The 22,642-nt window shown below is 41.1% G+C and overlaps 1 protein-coding gene across 1 annotated transcript in view; it reads right to left on the bottom strand.

Moving 5' to 3' along the window:
- CEP290 (centrosomal protein 290) overlaps window positions 1-22,642 on the bottom strand; it is a 255,158-nt gene that overhangs the window by 156,798 nt on the left and 75,718 nt on the right. The window contains exons 19-24 of the mRNA XM_082255322.1: window positions 18,147-18,289; window positions 14,921-15,085; window positions 13,193-13,342; window positions 10,588-10,703; window positions 7,934-8,036; window positions 5,786-6,016 (exon numbers count right to left, since the gene is read on the bottom strand). Coding sequence (XP_082111448.1) covers window positions 5,786-6,016; window positions 7,934-8,036; window positions 10,588-10,703; window positions 13,193-13,342; window positions 14,921-15,085; window positions 18,147-18,289 — 908 coding nt within the window. The remainder of the gene's footprint in view (window positions 1-5,785; window positions 6,017-7,933; window positions 8,037-10,587; window positions 10,704-13,192; window positions 13,343-14,920; window positions 15,086-18,146; window positions 18,290-22,642) is intronic.

Here is a 22,642-nt window from a genome sequence, read left to right as displayed (position 1 = left end):
ACGTCCGATGGGCGTCCCCGCTGAAGAAGTCCACGTCCCCATCGGACGTAACGCGTACGGGGGATTGGTCAGACGATCCTACGGCTGTAACACAACCAGGAAGTAACTCGGAACTGCTCAGCACGCTGCACGCTCTTCAAAATGTCATGCTTTTACACTCCGGATACCATGTAAGTGCATTGCTTGTATATGCTTGATAAATCTTGGCACTATATACAGAGAGCACTAGATTTCTTTTTTTACTCCTATGTCGGGGGGACGTTTCTGAAAGTGTTTATTAGTCGCATGCTCTGCAGTGAAGGATTGCGGTCTCATCACCTGCTAGTTGAGGGCTGAAGGCTGTGATCCTTGATCTTTGGAGGAGTAGTTGCTGTGTCCCCTGGAGATTTATATGCTTTTTGACCCTGTAGGGTCGAGTTACTAAGGTGAGAGGCAGAGAATGCTTGGTGGTGGGAATTTGTGAGCACAGAAGTCACACCAGTCATTATTATTCACCAGATCACAAGTGGACTTTGTCTTTCATTGCTCTTTGTTCTACATCACCATAAGCTATGGACTGTCACCTGTTTGAATATGAACCGTCTTAATGAATTGATTTCAATTGAATTGGTTTTATGTTGATTTTACCATTCTGATATTTATTCATCTTAACCGGGGTTCATAAGACTGCGATGCACTATGTTATACGAGATATACAATAAAATAAATGAAAGTGCTTAGGCATTAAAAGGATAAAAGTAACAATATATGTTTCACAAACAAATGTCCCAGCAGCTAATTTCCAGTCATATTCGGTATACACAACCTTGAAGCTTTCACCTTCAGACTAGGCATCTGTTAAAGTGTAACTAAAGGCAAACTTTTTTTTTTTATTTGGATAGGGTAAGGGAGGATTATAAGCCCTAGCAGTTTATTTTTGCCATCTGTGTCCCATTGGGGAGATTTCCCCTAATTTCCTGTCCCATAGACAAAACCAGGAATGAGAGGAAATCCCTCTAAAGTGAGGGCATTCCGGTGTGTCACCAGTAGACATATGCCGGTTTTCGGTAATTCGATATATCGCGGTATTGCATAGCCACGGTATTGTTATTGTGGCATTTTTAAAATACCGAGTTTATCTCCTCCTGGGTCTGACTTGTGAATTGATACATTTCAGTGAGCTGGATGACTCATTCACTCACACAGCTAATGCCTTTCAGCATTAAGTCTCCTAACTATAAACAAAAATGTTTACATTGTATCTTTTCCTTCCCTCTGCCAGGGAGAAAGGAAGTTTAACCTCTTAAAGACTGGACCTTTTTCTGATACTTGTTGTTTGCAAGTTAAAATCAGTTTTTTTTTGCTAGAAAAGTACTTAGAACCCCCAAACATTTTATATATTTTTTTTTAGCAGAGACCCTACAGAAAAAAATGGCGATTGTTGTAATATTTTATGTCACACTGTATTTGCGCAGCAGTCTTTCAAACGCAATGATTAGACTTTAATGAATAAAAAAAAAAAAAAACGTAACAGTAAAGTTATCCCAATTTTTTTTTTGTTTTGTTACACAGAGAATCGTGATCTTTATTCCAAGCTAAAAAATCGTGATTCTCATTTTGGCCAGAATCGTGCAGCTCTAATATATATATATATATATATATATATATATATATATATATATATATATATATATATATATATATATACACACACACACATACATACATACATACGCATAGCAGCCCACATTACATTATTATATAGCCATCAAGCAGTGTCTGGCCTACCTGGTGATGACTGGTCCTGGCGCTCTGATCCGATGGCCTGGTCTTTAAAGGGGCAAATCCTTGCGATCCAGAAGTGGTTAAACCTGCAGGAGGACCAGGGCTTTTATCTATTAATGACTTTACTATTGCTTTAGGCCTGGTTCACATGTATGCGGGTTGGCGGTTCACATGTATGCGGGTTGGCGGTTCACATTTGCACAGGCATAGCAGCCCATTGATGTGAATGGGCTTGAGCTGCTATGCCTGCGTTTTCAGCTGAAAAAAGGTGCATGCAGAATTAAAAAAATGCAGTGGCCATGAAATCCATCCTGCTTTTGCACCATGCGACTTACCTGCCGTTGCTGCACACGCAAACTGTTTTTAAATGCCGTGCCCACGTATACAAAAAATGCAGAAAGCTTGCCAGAGCAGGAACTGCAGGTTAGTCGCATGGTGCAAAAGCAGGATGGATTTCAAGGCCACTGAATTTTAAAAAAATGCTGCATGCACCTTTTTTCTGCGGAAAATGAGGGCATAGCAGCCCGTTCAAATCAATGGGCTGCTATGCCTGTGCAAATGTGGGCCGCCAACCCGCATACATGTGAACCACCAACCCGCATACATGTGAACCACCAACCCGCATACATGTGAACCACCAACCCGCATACATGTGAACCACCAACCCGCATACATGTGAACCAGGCCTAAAGCAATAGTAAAGTAATTTATAAACAACACCTCCTTCAGGTTTAACCACTTCTTGACCACAAGGATTTGCCCTCTTAATGACGAGGCCATCGGATCGGAGCCGAGCGCCAGGACCAGTTATCACCAGTTAGGCCAGACACTGCTTGATGACCTATTTTAGGCCTGGTTCACAGAGTCTGTACTGACTGACTATATAATAATGTGCATAAGTGAACCAAAGCCCCTAAATTCAGCAATGAAATTGAAGTGAGGTGGAAATTTAATAATTTAAATTTAATAATAGAATACCGTGATAATACCGTATACCGTGGCAAAACCTTAATCAATTAATCGCAGCATGAAAATCTGATACCGTCACAAGCCTAGTCACCAGGGTTACCAGAACTTAAAGTCCCCATTGTAATATTTCCATTATATTACTGTTCTGGTGTCAACCAGCGTTAATTTTGGCAGAAAATTTCAATTTAGTCATAGTCTTTTGACTAAATGCTATTTTAGTTTTAGTCATATTTTAGTCATCTGAATTGTTTTAGCTGTAGTCATATTTTAGTCGACTAAGATCTCCAGTACATTTTAGTAAACTACAAATCGAATGGGTTTAGGTAAATTGTAATGCATTATTTAAATATTTATCTAAGAATTTTAAAACTAGTTATATACTCCTGGAATAAAAATAGAATAACATGTTATTTATGGTATTAAGGTGTGAACATGGACTACAGACACAGATTTAGCCATTGTGATATAACTTCTTTATAAATAAAACCACATTTTATAAACAAAAATATTGCTTTTTGACAAACAGAAGTGCAACTTTAAAATACAAAAAACTCAAAAACTGTAAATTCTATTGGCTGTAATGTCATTGCACAAATTACCTGAATAAATTACCAACATTAAATATTAGGAAAAAAATATAAAAAAAGCCTTTTTCTTAATTGTTTCTCTTTCAGCAGCTTAGTAGATACCCTCTACTTATGTTTATGTGGTGGTGCAATACATGTTTAAACTCTATTGTGCTATTATTTGGATGGAATGGTGCTGCCGATTTAGAAATGGCCAGCAGAGTAGTGTTAATTCTGATGTCAATTTTCGATTTAGTTTTAGTCATAGTCTTTTAACTAAAATGTCATTTTATTTTCAGTCGTATTTTAGTCATCTGAATTGTTTTCGTTTTAGTCGTATCTTAGTTGACTAAAATAGTGTTAATTTAGTAGACGAAAATATTTTAGTTGACGAAATTAACACTGGTGTCAACCCAAATTTGGGGATTGCATTATTATTTTTACATTCAATGATAATGAGGATGAATCTCTCTAACAGGGGCACAGAACACCATTAAAAACTGACATGTTTTAATCCCGCTCAAGGGCTCTTTCACACGGAGCGGACCACATAGCGATCCGCTCCGGCACTTTTTTTTTTCACGGAGCGGATGACACTTGTGTCATCCGCTCCGTATGTCCACATATCATCCCATCTGTTTGCGGATGATATAAGGACATAATGTAAGTCTATGGGCATTGCGGATTTCAGCGGGTGACACTGCTGACATCCGATTTTGCTTCCTTTCCGTTTTTTGAACGGAGGAAAAATAGGGTTCTGTTCCGTTCCAAAAAACGGAACAAAACTGAAAGGAAGAAAATCGGATGTCAGCGGATGGTATTCCGCTGACATCCGCAATGCCATTGACTTACATCCGCAAAAAAATAGGATGATTTGCGGACATACGGAGCGCCCGTGTGAAAGGGCCCCAACTCTATCTAAAACTAAAAAGAAAAAAAAAAAGGTTTGCCTTTAGTAACACTTTAAGCATATTAAAAACCAACAGAAAGCACACTGGCATTGTAACATACCATTGAACAAAATGTATTGTAAAACACAACTGGTACTTACAATGCACATAAAAATAGGCATATCACATCAAATCCAAAGGCAGCTTTCCCAACAGGGATATCTGTGTGTGATATCCCTCCTACTGACTTTCTTGCTATTGACGCTAACTCCAGGGTGCATCCTAGCTGGCGCTGAGTTCTGAGGAACAAGGGCTGCTCTTGAAATGTGTCAATTAGAATGCCATATTCTCAACAGTGAGTAAGTCGGTAGGAGAAAGGTCACACAGAGATATCCCTGCAGGGAAGACTGCGGATTGGATTTGATGTTATAAGTCTATTTCTATCTAAATTGTTTGTAAGGTTTTTCTACAAAAGGATTTTGTTGATGGTATGTCATAGTTCCAGTATGCTTTCAGTCTATTTTTAGTAAGCCTATAATGTATATTAATAAGTCTGGTATCAATGTATATTACCAGCCTGTAATTCTGAATGGCTGACTGCAATTATTGACTGCGTTCATTACTCTTCCAGGTAATTTAATATTAGAGAAATACACAACAAAATAAAATCCACGTCTAGGCTCTGTACAGATGAAAAAATACTGTGGTTTTCTGCTTGCAAATACATTAGTTTACACATTTGATTGTGAAAAGCTATGCTGTTAAAGGAATACATCAAACATTTTACAATGCATTTCATTTTACAGGCAGTCCTCGAGTTACAAACATCCGACTTACAGAGGGAGACAACAGAAAGTGATAGGAAATATACCCCTAGGAAGGGAAATTTCCTCCTGTAAGGCCCCGTTCACACTGGGGCGATCCGACTTGGGGGGGGCGACCTCCGAGGTCGCGGTGCGAGCAGCGCGCCGCGACCTCCGAGGTCGCGGTGCGAGCAGCGCGCCGCGACCTCGGAGCGGCCGGCACGGACTTCATAACATTGAAGTCTATGACGGTCGCGCCGGGTCACCTCAAAGAAGCTCCGGACCCTTTTTTCTAAGTCGGAGCGACTTGTGTCGCTCCTATTAGAACGGGTCCGCAGCTTCCCTATGGAAGGCGACCTACGGCGACCTGTGAGGCGACCAGGTCGCCTTAGTGTGAACGGGGACTTAGAGTCATCATGGGAATAAGGTGTCTCCACTGAAGCTTTGTCACTAATCCTTGTTTCCACAACAACCCAAAATTTTCAAATTCCAATTGTCGCAGGGACAGAAAATTAGGTGAAATCTTCTAAACAGGGGAACAGACAGCAAACCAAACGTTACAGGGGTGTTCACCCTTCCCTATGCTATCCCTAAAAAACCTCAAACATTTTTTTTTTGGCTGGAGTTACACTTAAAAAATGTACCTGTTCAAACCTCCATAAAAATTCAACTAAAGAACAAACTAACAGAACCTATCTTGTTTGTAACCCGGGGACTGCCTGTATATTGGAAACAGTGGTATTTAAAGGGTGAATTACATTTAATCAGAAAAAAAAAGTGATTTTCTCCCTACCTTATATCTCTGTAGGTACCCAATTCTTTCCCCTACTGCAGCCTCCATGTCTGATATTTCATCCCTGAGTTTGCCATTTTCTTTCCGCAGGTGCTGTTCCATTTCCAGTAAAGTTGTGTATCGCCTGGTTAGCGACTTTTCATTTACTCTCAATACAATCATCTTTCTTGAGTTTTCTGCCAGCAGTTTTTTAATTTCATCTGGACCCGTTTTTAATGAGTCTAACAATTTCTGTTGTGGAGAGAGTGAGAAAGCAAACTCATTACTTTTACAAGAAGCAATCCATTAAAAATAGTATCCTCCAAAAGACTGTTTGTGTGTGTGTATATATATATATATATATATATATATATATATATATATATACACACATACATACATATATAAATATGCACACATGCATACATACATACATACACACAGACATACAGTGAGTGTAAACCACCGAATGGGCTCAAACACTGTTATAAGGTAATCATATCAAGGGTGCTGCAATACCAAATGGCAAATCCGCACACATGGAATTATTTTCTTAAACAGAAAGGAGCGCAGCGCTAAAGCAAACAGATTAATGTGAACTGTTGAAGTAGTCCATTAAATGTGTTATATACATCAATCCACAGAAGTAGTCGTAGCAGGAACCGGACCACCAGTGGTGACAGATGAATAGATGAAGAGGAGGTAAAAGGGTGACTCAAGATCATAACTTCACACCCAAAGTGAATAATAAAATGCGCTTACCAGATTACAAGACCTCTAAGTTATAGGTGGTCAAAAAAAACTTTATATCAGCAGGTCTCGTGTAGGCTCTGCTTCGTGGTAAGCATGCCACCAGATGGCTAACAGTTCTACTTGTATTCAGTATGGTGGCTTAGAAGGATTAGAAATAGATGGAAGCCGGCTCTGAGAAATGTGACCCACAGTACGTACAACAATACAGGAATTATTTTCTGCTGCAGTATAAGCACAGGCTCATATGTACATATACATAGATGATTACGCTGTGTTTGCCCTGTAGCAGAAATTGTGTGTCGATTTGCCATGTGGTTGTTCAGAATCCTTTCCCTGGAGCACAGTGGCTTAGTGGTTAAGCACTCCTGCTTTGCAACACTAGGGTCCCTGCTTTGAAACCCCAACTAGGGCGCCACCTTGAAGAATTTTACATGTTCTCCCTGTTCTTTTCTGGGATTCCTCCATGTATTCTGGTTTCCTCCCACACTCCAAAAACATACTCGTAGGTTTATTGGCTCTGGTATAAATTGGCACTAGTATGTGAACATATGTATGTGGGATAGGAGCCTTAGATTGTAAGCTCCTTGAGAGCAGGGACTGTTGTGAATGTACAATATGTGAAGTGCTGCATTTTTTAGCACTACATAAATACCTTGATTAAATAAATACACCACCTCTACAAACACACAGCAATAATATTTATATAAAACAGGTAAGTTTAAGACAAAGGTAGTCAACTGTCCAAGTTAGGCTCCATGCACACCGGGCTTAAAAAAATGCCAGTTCTCTTGGCAGAAAAAAACGCTCATATATAGAGAGTGTTTTTGTACATGTTTAGGAGAGTTTAATGTTTTTTTTGCCAGAAAACTCCAATCAAAAACGCAATCCAGAAGCATTTTCTTTTTCTGCCTCTAAAAGCCAAGCTTATAATATGCCTCCAAAACGTCTTAATGTACATGGACATATAGGATAACATTGAGCTGCTTCTACAAGCAAAACACAAAACTCCTGTAGAAGCAGCAATTTTCAGCCAGTGTGCCTGGGCCCTGAACTTACTTGGGAACACGGCTAGATCAAAAAAGCCACTTATAATGAACTTTACCTTTAAAACCGTCCTATCCAGGGATTCACAGATATGTTTCATGGAACCCTGGGATCACGAAAACCCAAAATATTTTAACAGAGACCAAGGCCTCTTCCAATCCCCATCCACTTCCTATTTACAAGTGAAGCCATCAATTGTATTTAGTGACCAACAGGGAGGCACATCTGATAACCATTTGACTATCAGACCAACCTATGTTTTGGAATCCTTGAATGCTCTTGGAGAAATCTGCAATTACCTGCAGTCTGCTGTAGGGAATCCACCACATAGGGTAAGGAGAACCTACAAATTTACATCAAATGTGTACTTACCATGTATTCTTTTATTTGTACTGCATCCTGTTCTTTCTGACTTTCCAATTTTGAATTTTCTTCTTTATTCTTCTCTATTTCCTGCTGCCATGTTTCTTTTTCACTGCATCAATAAGAAATAGATATTGGAGACATTGTTTTTATTTATTATTTTATACACCTTCAGCGCCGGTTCACATAGGAGCGACGCTACTTTCAGGGGCGACCTCCGAGATCGCGGTGCGAGCAGCGCGCCGCGACCTCGGAGCGGCCGCCATGGACTTCATAACATTGAAGTCTATGGCGGTCGCCTCCTGGTCACCCCAAAGAAGCTCCGGACCCTTTTTCTAGGTCGGAGCGACTTGTGTCGCTCCTATTAGAATGGGTCCACAGCTTTCCTATGGGAGGCGACCTGCGGCGACCTGTGAGGCGACCAAGTCGCCTCACAGGTCGCCCTAGTGTGAACCGGGGCTCAATGAACAGCCTGCAAAGCAACACAGTTTTACGGAATGTATTCACCCTCCACAGCAATACATCTGCAGACCTGCCCGTTTATCACTGGCCTTTTGTCTGTCTGGTATAATTTGAATTCAGCACATACGCGTCATTCCTTGCTGTTACCCTGCCTCATTCAGCCAGCAGGACAAGGGAAAAAGCCCTGTATAAACTCCAAACCAACTTTTAGAAACACACTCATAGCTATAGACTTCTTCCCCCAACTCATATGGCAACGCTGTGCCAACCACAAGACACAGTGTTGTCATATGCTCACCTATGCCCAGAAACTTCACATATGTCACTTCGCTCTCAGCAGGCAGAACTGAGCAGCAAGAGAGCAAGGAAATATGCTGCTAGGAAGGTTAGTAGTTATGTTACCCTTTTGCATTAGCCTAAAAAGGGCAAAAGAATGGATCGCTTTAAAATCAACATAAACAAAAACAATGCAACAACCGAATCAGTATTCCCTAATAAAAGTAATTCTCCAATTTTTTATGTTCTCAGGACAATAAAATCACTGAGTAGATACCAATTTTTCTATTTAGAAGACATGACTGGAACCAAAATGCATTGTGGACATTTCAGGCCTCAGTCATGCATGGGTGGCAGCAAGAACAAGCCCAAAAGCCCTATAACTATGTGCAAACTCAGCATGAAGAGGATCATAGGTAAAGTTTATAATGGAGATTTAATGTATAACATGTTGAGGGAGACTTATTATCTGTAGTAATTTTTACATAGTTGGTACTATATACAGTTACTTAATAGTTTAAAGTGATTGTAAAGTCTTGTTTTTTTTTTTTTTTAAATAGCAAACGTGTTATACTTAAATGTAAACAAGTCACGCTAAGGCTCCATTCACATGTAGGCGTTTTGGGGCGTTTTTGGGGCGTTTTTCTGCTCTAGGATCAGCTCTCAAAACGCCCAACAAGACAAATCCTATTCATTTCAATGGCCCCTGTTCACATCTGAGCGTTTTGAGGCTGTATACAAAACGCCCAACGCTCAAAAAAGTACATGAGCTTCTTTTTGGGCAGATTACAGGCGTTTTCCATTGATCTCTATTCAATCTAAAAACGCCTGCACAAAAATCGCGGTAAAAATCGCGGTAAAATCGCGGTAAAATCGCGGTAAAAAACGCCGCAAAAATCGCGGTAAAATCGCGGTAAAAAACGCGCGAAAAACGCTACGCTCAGGTGTGAATGTAGCCTAAGTGATTATATAAACTAAAAATAATCATAATAAAAGTGAAAAATTTGGTCAAAAAAGACCAGAACATAAATAAGTGTAATGAAAAAAATGTCCAATGAATATTGGGTAAATAGTCCAAAGTTTCATCCACGGATAAAAAGTGCAAGTAATATGAGATTCCACACTACATCAATCCACGACCAATAAGTGTTCTGCTTACTAGAAACCAGTGAGTAATGCACCCATAGACTTATCACAAATAGCCAGATATGGTGAGCCTGTGGACAGTTCCGATACCGGGGACCACTCCAATAAGGACCACTTAATGATTCGTAGTGATACCGTCAGGTCAACTCAGGTAAGAACACAGTCACCGTGTAACGCCATTTGCATGAAATGAAAAATGTGGACGCCATAGCATTAATCCAACTAATAATAAGTGAATAAAGAAAAAGGTGCACTCACAAAGGATGCAGAGTATTGCGCCTTCACAAATGGGAGAGTGTAGGGAAATGTAGAAATCACCGCTGTGCTTGTACCACAACCCGTATATACACTTCTTACAAGAAGCCAATAAGGTCTACACTATATAACACTATCCAACGTAAAAAAGATTGATAGCAGCGGGAGCCATTGGCTTCTGCTCCTGTCAATCAAATCTTATGACAAGGGACTGGGGGGCGGGATCTAGCCCTGCTGTCTTTGTCAATAGACACAGACAGGGCTGCTCAGAAGCGAGCCTGCATGAGTGCAACCATAGAAAATGGAAAGAGGAAGCAGGAGTTCCGGCAGGGGGACCTGAGAAGAGGAGGATCATTGCTACTCTGTGCAAAACCATTGCACGGAGCAGGTAAAACAGGTTTGTTGTTTTAATTAAAAAATAAACATTCACAACCACTTTAATAATAGAGGTGCATACAGTATGTAAAACACAAGAAATGTTAAGGGATACAACATAAGAAAAAGTCGTATGTTTTTATGTGTACCTCTGATACTCCTTATAGATAAGCCCCTGCTGATGTCTTATCACAGCAATTTTCCTCTTGTATTCCTCTATAGCTTCTTCTAACTTCAAAACGGATTGCTCTTTGGATTCAATTTCCTAAATGAACACAAAAAAAGTAAAATCAACATTAAAATCTGTTCCCGGCCATCTGAAATATTTTAATGTAGCGTGGAAATAGTCACTTTGAGCAGCAAAAAATGCAACACAAACTTTATACAGTGCCTTGAAAAAGTATTCATACCCCTTGAAATTTTCCACATCTTGTCATGTTACAACCAAAAACGTAAATTTAATTTATTGGGATTTCATGTGATAGACCAACACAAAGTGGCACATAATTGTGAAGTGGAAGGAAAATGAAAAATGGCTTTCAACATTTTTTACAAATAACTATCTGAAAAGTGTGGCGTGCATTTTTATTCAGCCCCCGAGTTAATACTTTGAAGAACCACCTTTCACTGCATTTACAGCTGCAAGTCTTACATAGTTACATAGTAGTTGAGGTTGAATAAAGACAATAGTCCATCCAGTTCAACCTGTGTAGGTGTGTGGGGACGTATTCATTTCCCATACACCTGACTGTTTTGAACTTTGCGATGTACGTCCAAGAGTCTATTAAAAGTAGCCATAGTCCCCGCAGTTACCACCATTTGTGGTAAAGAATTCCACAATCTTATTGTCCGAGATACTGTTGTGGAGAAGTTTAAAGCCGGATTTGGATAAAAAAAAGATTTAAACATCCCAAGGAGCACTGTGCAAGCGGTAATATTGAAATGGAAGGAGTATCAGACCACTGCAAATCTACGAAAACCTGGCTGTCCCTCTAAACTTTCAGCTCATACAAGGAGAAGACAGAACAGAGATGCAGCCAAGAGGCCCATGATCGCTCTGGATGAACAGCAGAGATCTACAGCTGAGGTGGGAGACTCTGTCCATAGGACAACAATCAAGTCATATACTGCACAAATCTGGCCTTTATGGAAGAGTGACAAGAAGAAAGCCATTTCTTAAAGATAGCCATAAAAAGTGTAGTTTAAAGTTTGGCACAAGCCACCTGGGAGACACACCAAACATGTGGAAGAAGGTGCTCTGGTCAGATGAAACCAAAATCAAACTTTTTGGCAACAATGCAAAACATTATGTTTGGCGTAAAAGCAACACAGCTCATCACCCTGAACACACCATCCCCACTGTCAAACATGGTGATGGCAGCATCATGGTTTGGGCCTGCTTTTCTTCAGCAGGGACAGGGAAGATGGTTAAAATTGATGGGAAGATGGATGGAGCCAAATACAGGACCATTCTGGAAGAAAACCTGATGGAGTCTGCAAAAGACCTGAGACTGGGACGGAGATTTGTCTTCCAACAAGACAATGATCCAAAACATAAAGCAAAATCTACAATGGAATGGTTCACAAATAAACATATCCAGGTGTTAGAATGGCCAAGTCAAACTCCAGACCTGTATCCAATCGAGAATCTGTGGAAAGAACTGAAAACTGCTGTTCACAAACGCTCTCCATCCAACCTCACTGAGCTCGAGCTGTTTTGCAAGGAAAAATGGGCAAAAATTTCAGTCTCTCAATGTGCAAAACTGATAGAGACATACCCCAAGCGCCTTAAAGCTGTAATCGCAGGAATAGGTGGCGCTAGTATTAACTTAAGGGGGCTGAATAATTTTGCATGCCCAATTTTTCAGGTTTTTATTTGTTAAAAAGGTTTGAAATATCCAATAAATTTCGTTCCACTTCATGATTGTGTCCCATTTGTTGTTGATTCTTCACAAAAAATTACAGTTTTATATCTTTATGTTTGAAGCCTGAAATGTGGCGAAAGGTTGCAAAGTTCAAGGAGGCTGAATACTTTCGCAAGGCACTGTATATATACATATATGACAAACATACATATATACTGTATATACATACACATATATATATATATATATATATATACACACACACATATATATATATACTGTATATACACATATATACATACACATATACACATATATACATATACATACACACATATATATATATATATATATATATATATATATATATACATATACACATACACACACACACACATTATTATTATATTATTATATAAACACACACACACACTATATATATATATATATATATATATATATATACACACACACATACACTCTGTTCTGTCTACCCTATAAACATTTTTGGCAGTCCCCAAGCAATTAAAGTCGGTAGAATAGCAGATCTTGAGGTGAACAGCTGATTATACTCCTTACCTGGTGGATGGCGAGCTCTTGATAGGCAATAGGTGGATAGGGAGCACTTGATAGTCATTTTCACTTCTATGTAAATTTACCCAAGGCTTGTTAAATCAGTGTGATTTGATGTATATGGTGTTTATTGTTAGCAAAGCATACTAAGAATGTTACACGCAACAAGTAACATTGCTTCTCAAGTGCTTAAAATATTGGTACATCCAACAATTTATCCATGTGATAAAAGATACCTGTCACACCTTCAGGATCTCATTAAAAGCAAAAGGTCTTTAACATGAAATGTGTTTACTTTAAAGACAGAAGAACATACCTGTAACAAGTGTAAGAGGTACTCATTCAAAGAGTTAATGTGGTTGGTGCTAGAAGGAGACATTCCTTCTGGAAGGTTTATAGCCCTGAACACAATGTTTGCTCCTTCGGATTGACGCAGAAGTAGAATTTCATTCTCCAGATGTGATATCTAGCAAATGAGGCAAAACATCAAGTAGATTTATTTATTTTTATTTTTTTTATAGTAAACTGCTATTCATAAACTACTATAATGATTTGTAGCTCAAAAACATTGTGTTGGATTTGCATCATGGTCACTCTTTGAAGGAAACAGTTGTAATGTTTTAATTACTTTGTGTATTTATTTTTAAGCTTCTAAATTGGTTTATGTTTTAATTTTTTTTAAAAAAATAAATACAGTAAACCCCCCTCCATTGCGGGGGTTACGTTCCGGACCCAGCCGGGAAAAGTGAAATTCCGCGAAATAGAAAAACCCTATTAAAATTTATTGTAGGCATGTTTTTTTTACTGTCACTGTACGTGTAAAAGCATTTTAAGGTCTTTAAACACACTTTTAAAACAATAGAAACTCATTTAAACACATAAAAGATACTAAGAGACATAGCAAGAGCTATGAAAAACACAAAAATATTTCATTTTTAATGATTTATATAGTAAAATAACATTACAAAAAAAAATGCGAATTACCGGGACCGCAAAAACTGAACCGCGATGGAGCAGGGTTTTTTCATGAAAGCAGCCAAGATTAACCAGGTAAAACGTAAAAAAAATAGCCTAGCGTGCCTCCTCTTGCCTGGGAACATATGAAATATTTTCAGGCAAATAAATGGACTAAAAAACCAAAAAATGTTATTCTTCGGAAGACGTTTTTCAAACTCTCATAAAAACCTTTCCTCCTGGCAGCAGCGTTTTGCCAGAAAAAGCGCATGACGCTTGTAAAAGGGCATTAATTATTTTTATTAGTCTGAAAAATAATTTGTTCTGGCCATTGAAATTAATTCACTTTCAACACACTGAATTCACTTTCAACAGTGTTAACACGAGTTTAGATGCTTTTTCTGCCAAGTCACAAATGCTCCTGAACGTACTAGGCAGTGGGTTTTTTCTTCTGCCTCTAAAAGCCCTTGTCACTAAACCCTGCTAAAAGCTTATGTGTGCATGGACATAGGCTAACATGCAGGGGAATTTAGAGGCAGGAATAAAAATGGGAGATGCCCCTAGAAGCAGCAACAAAAAATTCCAGTGTGAATAAGGTTTTAGTCTTGATAATCATAAATAAAGACAAATCTTTTCACAAACATTATGCTTTTACACCGATTTCTGAAGTAGTCGAGTCAACTCATTTTGAATGGGCTGCCTAATGCAGTGCAGAGAAAAATGTGGGAATACATGTAATGAACTGCACCCCACGCACGTTTTTCACATTTTTCTGTGCACTGCACAAGGAAGCCCATTCAAAATGAGTTGACTCGACTACTTCAGAAATTGGACCTGCACTTTAGCACTATGCAGCACACCTCTGTCAGCAAGGTGCACTGGGGTCCCATTGAGAATGATTGGCACTGCATCATACCATCAAAAGTATCACATTGTGGTAATGTGAACTGGGCCTTAAAGTTGGTTGGTGAATGAAGATTAAACAAATGACACCTAAAGGTAAAACATTCACATGAAGTAAGCACTTACTATAGGTAAAACATTCACATGAAATAAGCACTTACTAGAACTCCCTCAGAACACAGCATACCTTGTCATTAGCTTTTGCCAGAAGGTTTGATGCATTTGAAGCCTCCTTTCGGGATCCTTTGAGTTCCTGTCTTAACTCCTCATTTCTTCCAGTGAGTTGATCCACCTGGGCTTTCAGATGGACACTGGCATCAAATATGCCACCGGTATTCTTTATCTCAAAAGCCTGAAAGGAAAATCCACTGCCAACTTTATAAAAAAAAGCACCAATGTTTCCAGATGTCAACATCCCACAAAAATACATACTAGGACTTACTTAGCAACACGTTAGTTCCCTAAGGTAGCCCATACACAAGTCATTTTTTTTTTTTTTTTTCATTTAACCAGCACTAAACCTGACTCAATTACCCCATCCACACACTCGATGTTAAAGGGGGAATCCTTCCACTGAGCTATGGTATTCTGACAGAGGTAAGACTTCCCTGCCATCAGAATACAATGATCAACGCTGCTGACTATAGCCTGCGGTGCTGACTGAGCGACAAATAACAAAAGGGTGGTTGTACAGAAGTCGATTGGTAGATAGACTTCTGTAGAATCACAGAGCCCATATATGGGATCAAAATGCATCTGGTTCCTGCTGAAGTGGACAAAATCAATCTATGTATGGCCAGCTTAACATTCTGCATATAGACTACATTTTGCCCTTTTACAGTATTCAAATGCAGTAAATGAGCCGGCAACTCCAAATCCGTATAGAAAATGTATTTGTTACAGGTGGTTTGCCGAAACATGTTAGCCTTCCTGTAAACTATTTTCATGTAACGAATACATTTTCTACACGGATGAAGTGCCGGTTCACACTAATATGACTTGTCAGGCGACTTGGTCAGCCTGGCAAGTCGTGCACCGTCGCGGTCATTGAGTAGTACAGGACCGGTTCTAATAGGAGCGACACAAGTCGCTCCGACTTAGAAAAAAGGTCCTGTACTACTTGGGGGCGACCTGGAGGCGACTTGCATTGACATTAATTTTATGAAGTCCGTGCAAGTCGCGCTGCACGTGACTTCACAGGTCGCCCCCTAAGTCGGAGCTACCTAGTGTGAACCGGCACTTAGAGTTGCCGGCTACCTTACTGGATTTGTTTGCTCACTTGTTGTCTGGAGGACATCGGAGGCAGGAGCACCCATCTGTGGATTCCATCCATGAACTTTATTCAGAGATTCCCCTGTTCAGAGCACTGCATGTGTTGTCTACCTCTTTTACAGTATTGTCATGAATGGAACATAGTTAAACATTTAGCCACGTTGACTAGATTTTTACATACCTATATTAAATCATTATATTAAAAAATGTTTTAAGCTACTGTGATGAATATCATTTAGGAAGATGGAATGATACCAATAAATATCAAGCATAAAAGCCAGGCCCCACAAGCAAACAGGAGCATTGCTTTTTAATTAGAATTGATCTGATCCGATAAATAATCTGATCTATGTATGACCAGGTAAAGAAATATTAAAGGTAATTAAAAAAAGAAAATTATACTCCTCTTCATGGGTCCCCCCCCCCCCCCCCGGGGCTCCTGGCTTCTCCTTTTCTCAGAGTGCCCCCATAGCAAGCTGCTTGTTTTGGGGGCTTGTGTTATGTACACAGAGTCTCACTCTGTGTACATAACACACACAGAACGGAGCTCAGCCCCGCCCCCTCCTTACTGGCTGTGATTGACAGCAGTGGGAGCCAATAAGGTGGCAGAGACGCAGGAGAACAGCCGCTGGTTTGCGATTGGGCTCAGGTAAGTATTAGGAGGGCTGTGGAGGAAGCTACATATTGAAGGTTTTAGAACCACTTTAAGCTGGGGAGCATACAAAAAAAATCTATTACAAAATACATTCATTGGTTGTGTTACTTATGCTGTCTAATGTATTTACAACATGCAAAACTAATTTTTTATGCATTTATAGCCAAAACTCGTTTTTTTGTTTTGGATAGAATAGAAAAGAGTTATAGCATGGTCAGGTCATCTTATACTTTTTGCGTATGATTTGAGAAAGATCCCTTCAATTCCTGTCCTAGAGACATGACAGGAAGTACAATAAAAAGTCTTTAATGCGGATTTCCACCAAAAAGTGGAACTTCCACTCATTTGTTGCCGCCCCCCCTCTGGTGCCACATTTTGCACCTTTCAGGGGGGAGGGGGGGAACGGGTACCTGTTTTTGTCAGGTACCCTTCCCCACTTCCGGGAAACGGTGTCGTAGCGCCGTCCCTTGGAAGTTTGGCCCCCTCCTCCTCCCCCCCCCCCCCCCACCGCCGAGCCAATCTGAATGTGCAGTGTTCTTAGCGCATGCGCAGTAGGGACCCACCCGTGAAGCTGCAAGGCTTCACTGCAGGGTTCCCTTACCGGCAATGGTGGCAGCAGCACCCAACAGCCGATGGAAACATTGTGCCGACATCGCTGGACTCCAGGACAGGTAAGTGTCCTAATATTAAAAGTTAGCACCTACAGTATGTGTAAATGCTGACTTTTAATTTTTGGAGGGGGAGGCTGGAACACCGCTTTAAGTGAGGGTAAGTCTCCTCTTAGTTAGTTGCCTCTGGAACAGGTGTCCCCAGTGGAAGATTACCCTCATCTCTTATTCTGGGGACATCCATAACATTTTTGATTTCCTATAACTTTCTGTTTCAGTGACAGTGCTCGTCAGTACAAATAGGAGGAAGAATCCCCCCTATGAGGAGACAGAAACAACACTGGACAGAGGACCTAACACTTCCCCACTTCATCCAAAGTGTTGCCTTTACAAACACTTTAAAATTAAAACTGTATGCTGTTTAATTATAGAAATTAGTATTTTTTAGATCAACAAATGATGGGCATCGCTCATGTTTTTTTATCTCAAGCCATTCTTTATGGCAAGGTTCATATTACAGTGGGTCGAGAACGCGTCCAAAATGGAGGTTGGGGGCTTTTCCCCCCTCCGTTTAGGCGGGTAGGATGGCCCATTAAAATGAATGGGCTGCCTACATGCAGAACAAAAGTTGCAATAATGTTAACCTAGCCTAAACGTAGGCATGAAGATTTTTATAAACTTTTATAAATATTTATTTATTTAAATACACCAACTTGGAAGGAGTCTATACATGTGCACTGTGGGTTTCAAAACTGCAAAAGAGGTACTTCGGTAAGAAACAGATACACATCAGATGGACTCTATCCCTTATTTTTTGTGCAGATACACAATATACCATACATGATAGCAATTATACAGCTCTTTCTGGTTGTACTCACATGAACAAGTCGTTCTAGACTGGGAATAATTAGAGTTGCTTCACCTCCTTTTATGTTGGGATCTTTCTGAGAGTCTTTAATGGCTTGTAGGATTTCTCCCATTGCTTTATGGTGTTGCTTGTTTTCCTCAGATAGCTCTTTTACTGAACAGTAAACAAAATCTTAACGTGTAATTCAATACCTTTGTCATTTCATATACAGTAGCAAAGAAGAAATGTCAAAGAGAAATTGTTTTTTTGACTTACGGTAAAATCCATTTCTCCGATGTTCATTGACGGACACAGCTCCTGATCTTCTTAACCATTGGGTTTTTCCTCCCCCCTACAGGAGTAGGACACTAGGCAGAAAAAAGTCTGGCTATGCCTATGGGCAGTTCTAGGGGGTATACTCCCTCTCTCTACTATAGGTACTCAGTTTTGTTACTAGCAGTGTCAGAAGAATTACAACTCCACAGAGGGGTGGGTGCTCTGTCCGCCAATGAACATCAGAGAAATAGATTTTACGATAAGTCAAAAATCCCATTTTCTCTTTTGTTAATTGACGAACACAGCTCCTGTTATTCTTAACCATTGGGACGTCCCAAAGCAGTGTTAAACATGAGGGGTGGGAACAACAAAAAAAGAAATTTCCAAAGCTAACTATAGCCAACCAGGTAGACAGGAGTTCAACCAAAACAACTGGAGCTCGCCTGAAAAAAAAAACAATACACCCTCAAAAGAGGACCAGGTCCTATAAAAAGCAGCCTGCAAAACCTTGCAGCGAAAGGAAGCATCCACAGATGCCAACACATCCACTTTATAGAACTTTGTGAAACTGTGCACCGAGGACCAGGTGGCAGCCTTGCAAACCTGTGTCACTGATGCCTCCGACAGAAGGTTCAGGAGGCATTGAGCGCCCCAGTAGAATGCACCTTGACAGGGAAAGAAGGAACCTGACCCTTGATGGAATAGGCCTGAACCACCATCCGTCTGATCCATCTGGAAATGGTCGCAGAGGAGGCAGACAACCCTTTCCGAGGCCCATCCGTGAGCACAAACAGGGAGTCTGATTTCCTAAGAGACTCCGTAGCTGCCAGGTCCACCCTAATCGCCCACACCACATCCAAGGCATGCAAAGCAATTTCCTTCAGATGTTTTGGCCTGGGACACAGGGAAGGAAACAAAATGTCTTCATTCAAATGAAAAATCCAAGACAACCCTTTGAAGGAAGGACGGACAGAGGCAAAGAACCACCTTATCTCTGAACGACAAGATAACGCCGCCATTTCCGACACCCTGCGTGCAGAGGTGATAGCTACCAAAAAGACCCCCTTCTGGGAGAGCATAAGCAAGGGAATCTCCCAAAGATTCTCAAAGGGAGGCTTCTGGAGGACTGAGAGCACCAAATTAAGGTCCCAAGGCGGTAACGGAAACCGCACTGGAGGAGTCAAGTGCTGAACTCCCTTAAGAAAAGTACACAGCAGGGAGTGTGTGTCCAAGGGACATTGAAAGAAGACTGCTAAGACCAACACCTGGCCCTTGATAGTACTCAAGGTCAGTTTCAACCCCCCCCCCCCCCCCTGTTGAAGGAAGGTCAAGATCTGAGCCACCGCAAAGGAACGAGGATAAACTCCAAGAGACTCACACCATGCAATATATGTCTTCCACATACAATGGTAGATCTTCCTACAAGTAGATTTCCTAGCTTTTAACAGCATTGGAATCACCGACTCTATTCATCAGCACCTGATGTTCAACAGCCAAGCCATCAAAGCCAGAAACTGGGAAGAAGGATGGACAGCATATCCTTTCTGAGAGGAAGCTTCCAAGAAACGTCGGTGACCAACCACACCAGATCGGCAAACCAAGCCCGGCAAGGCCAGTCTGAAGCCACTAAGATAACCTGAATCCCTTCTGCCTCTATCTTGCATAGAAGTCTTGGCACAAGCTTGAGAGGAGGGAAGGCATAAATCAGACGATACTGACCCCACGGGCCACCAGCGTGTATGTGGCATCCACCAGAAGATCCCGTGACCAAGTCACAAACCTCTGCACCTTTCTGTTGAGCCCAGATGCCAACAGATCCACCTCAGGAATGCCCCTCCAGAGAGAGAACTGGTGAAACACCTCCGGATGAAGGGACCACTCCACTTGGTCCAACGCCTGGCGACTGAGGTAATTCGCCTGCCAGTTTTCCACCCCAGGAATCTGTACAGCGGAGAGGGCTGGAACGAACCGTTCTGCCCACCTTAGAATGCCGCTACCTCCAGAGCCGCCAGGACACTTCTTGTGCCCCCCTGGTGATTGACTTAAGCCTCGCCGTGGCATTGTCCGATTGAATGTGCACTGGACATCCCTGAAGACAATCAGTACAATATTGCAGGCACAGTCTGATCGCTGAGAGTTCAAAGACATTGATCGGTAGTCTGGACTCTTTCAGTGTCCAGAGCCCATTGAGCAGAATTTTTGCCAAGGACGCCTCCCCAGCTGGACAGGCTGGCATCCATGGTGACCACTGTCCAATACAAGGGGAGGAAGGACTTTCCCAGCCGCAGCGCCGGAGACCGAAGCCACCATATCAAGGACTATTTCTTTCCCGGCTCAGCCGGATCGGATAGTCCAGAGACTGCGGAGTCTCGACCCATTTGACCAGAATCTCCCTTTGCAGGGGCCTCGTATGGAACTGTGCAAACAGAATCGCCTCGAAGGTCACCATCAGGCCCAGCACCCGCATGCAAGTCCGGAGGGATGACCATCTGCTGGACAGCAAGAGACGAACCGCAGCCTGAAGTTTCTGGAGTTTGTCCAGAGGAAGGAATGCTCTGGCTAAGGCTGAGTCCAGAGTTAAACCCAGATAGTCCAGCTTTGTGGACAAAACCAGAGGAGACTATATATTTATAGACACACATACACACACACACACACACACACACACACACACAGGTATGGTACACCTGTTCAATCATTTGGTAACACAAACCGCTAATCAGCCAATCACATGGCAGCAATTCAATGCATTTAGATATCTAGAAGTGGTGAAGACAACTTGCTGAAGTTCAAACTGAGCATCAGAATGGGGAAGAAAGGGAATTTAAGTGATTTTGAACATAGCATTGTTGTTGGTGCCAGACGGCTGGTCTGAATATTTAAAAAACGGCTACTAGGATTTTCACGCACAACCATCTCTAGAGTGTACAGAGAATGGTCCAAAAAAGAGAAAATATCCAGTGAGCTGAAGTTGTGTGGAAAAAATGCCTTGTTGATGTCAGAGGTGAGAGGAGAATGGGCAGACTGGTTCGAGATGATAGAAGTGCAACAGTAACTCAAAAAAACACACTCGTTACAACCAAGGTATGCAGAATACCATCTCTGAATCCACAACACACTGAACCTTGAAGCAGATAGGCTACAGGAGCAGAAGACCACACTGGGTGCCGCTACTGTCAGCTAAGAACAGGAAACTGAGGCTACAATTTACACAGGCTCACAAAAATTAGACAATAGAAGATTAGAAAACGTTGCCTGGTCTGATGAGACTCGACATTCAGATGGTAGGGTCAGAATTTGGTGTAAACAACATGAAAGCATGGATCTAACCTCCCTTGTATTAATGGTTAAGGCTGGTGGTGATGGTGTAATGGCGTGGGGGATAATTTCTTTGCACACTTTGGGCCTTTTTGTACCAATTGAGCATCATTTAAATGCCACGGCCTACCTGAGTATTGTTGCTGACCATGTCTATTTCTTTATGACTACAATGTATCCATCTTCTGATGGCTCTTCCAGCAGGATAATGCACCATGTCACAAAGCTCAAATCATCTGACCACTGGTTTCTTGAACATGACAATGAGTTCACTGTACGCCAATGGCCTCCACAGTCACCAGATCTCAACCGAATGGAGCAACTTTGGTATGTGGTGGAACGAGCGATTCACATCATGGATGTGCAGCTGACAAATCTGCAGCAACTGCGTGATGCTATCATATCAATATGGACTAAAGTTTCTGAGGAATGTTTCCTCATTTTCCTTGTTGAATCTATGCCATGAAGAATAAAGGCAGTTCTGAAGGCAAAAGCGCATCCAACCCGGTACTAGCAAGGTGTACCTAATAAAGTGACCAGTGAGTATATATATACACATACACATAAACATACATACTGCTCAAAAAATTAAAGTAACACCTTTTAATCAGAGTACAGCATCAAGTTAATTAAACTCCTGGGATATTGATCTGGTCAGTTAAGTAGCAGAAGGGATCGTTAATCAGTTTCAGCTGCTTTGGTGTTATTGAAATTAAAAATAGGTGCACTAGATGGGCAACAATGAGACAACCTCCAAAACAGGAATGATTTTACAGGTAGAGGCCAATGGCATTTTTTTTCCTACTCATCTTTTCTGACAATTTTTTACTAGTTTTGCATTTGGCTAGGGTCAGTGTCACTACTGCTAGCATGAGGCGATACCTGGACCCTATAGAGGTTGCACAGGCAGTCCAACTCCTCCAGGATGGCACA

This window comes from Pelophylax lessonae (genome assembly GCF_965119305.1).
Source record: "Pelophylax lessonae genome assembly, chromosome: 4".
In the NCBI taxonomy this organism is placed as follows: Eukaryota; Metazoa; Chordata; class Amphibia; order Anura; family Ranidae; genus Pelophylax; species Pelophylax lessonae.
This window is presented reverse-complemented; position numbering and strand designations above follow the sequence as displayed.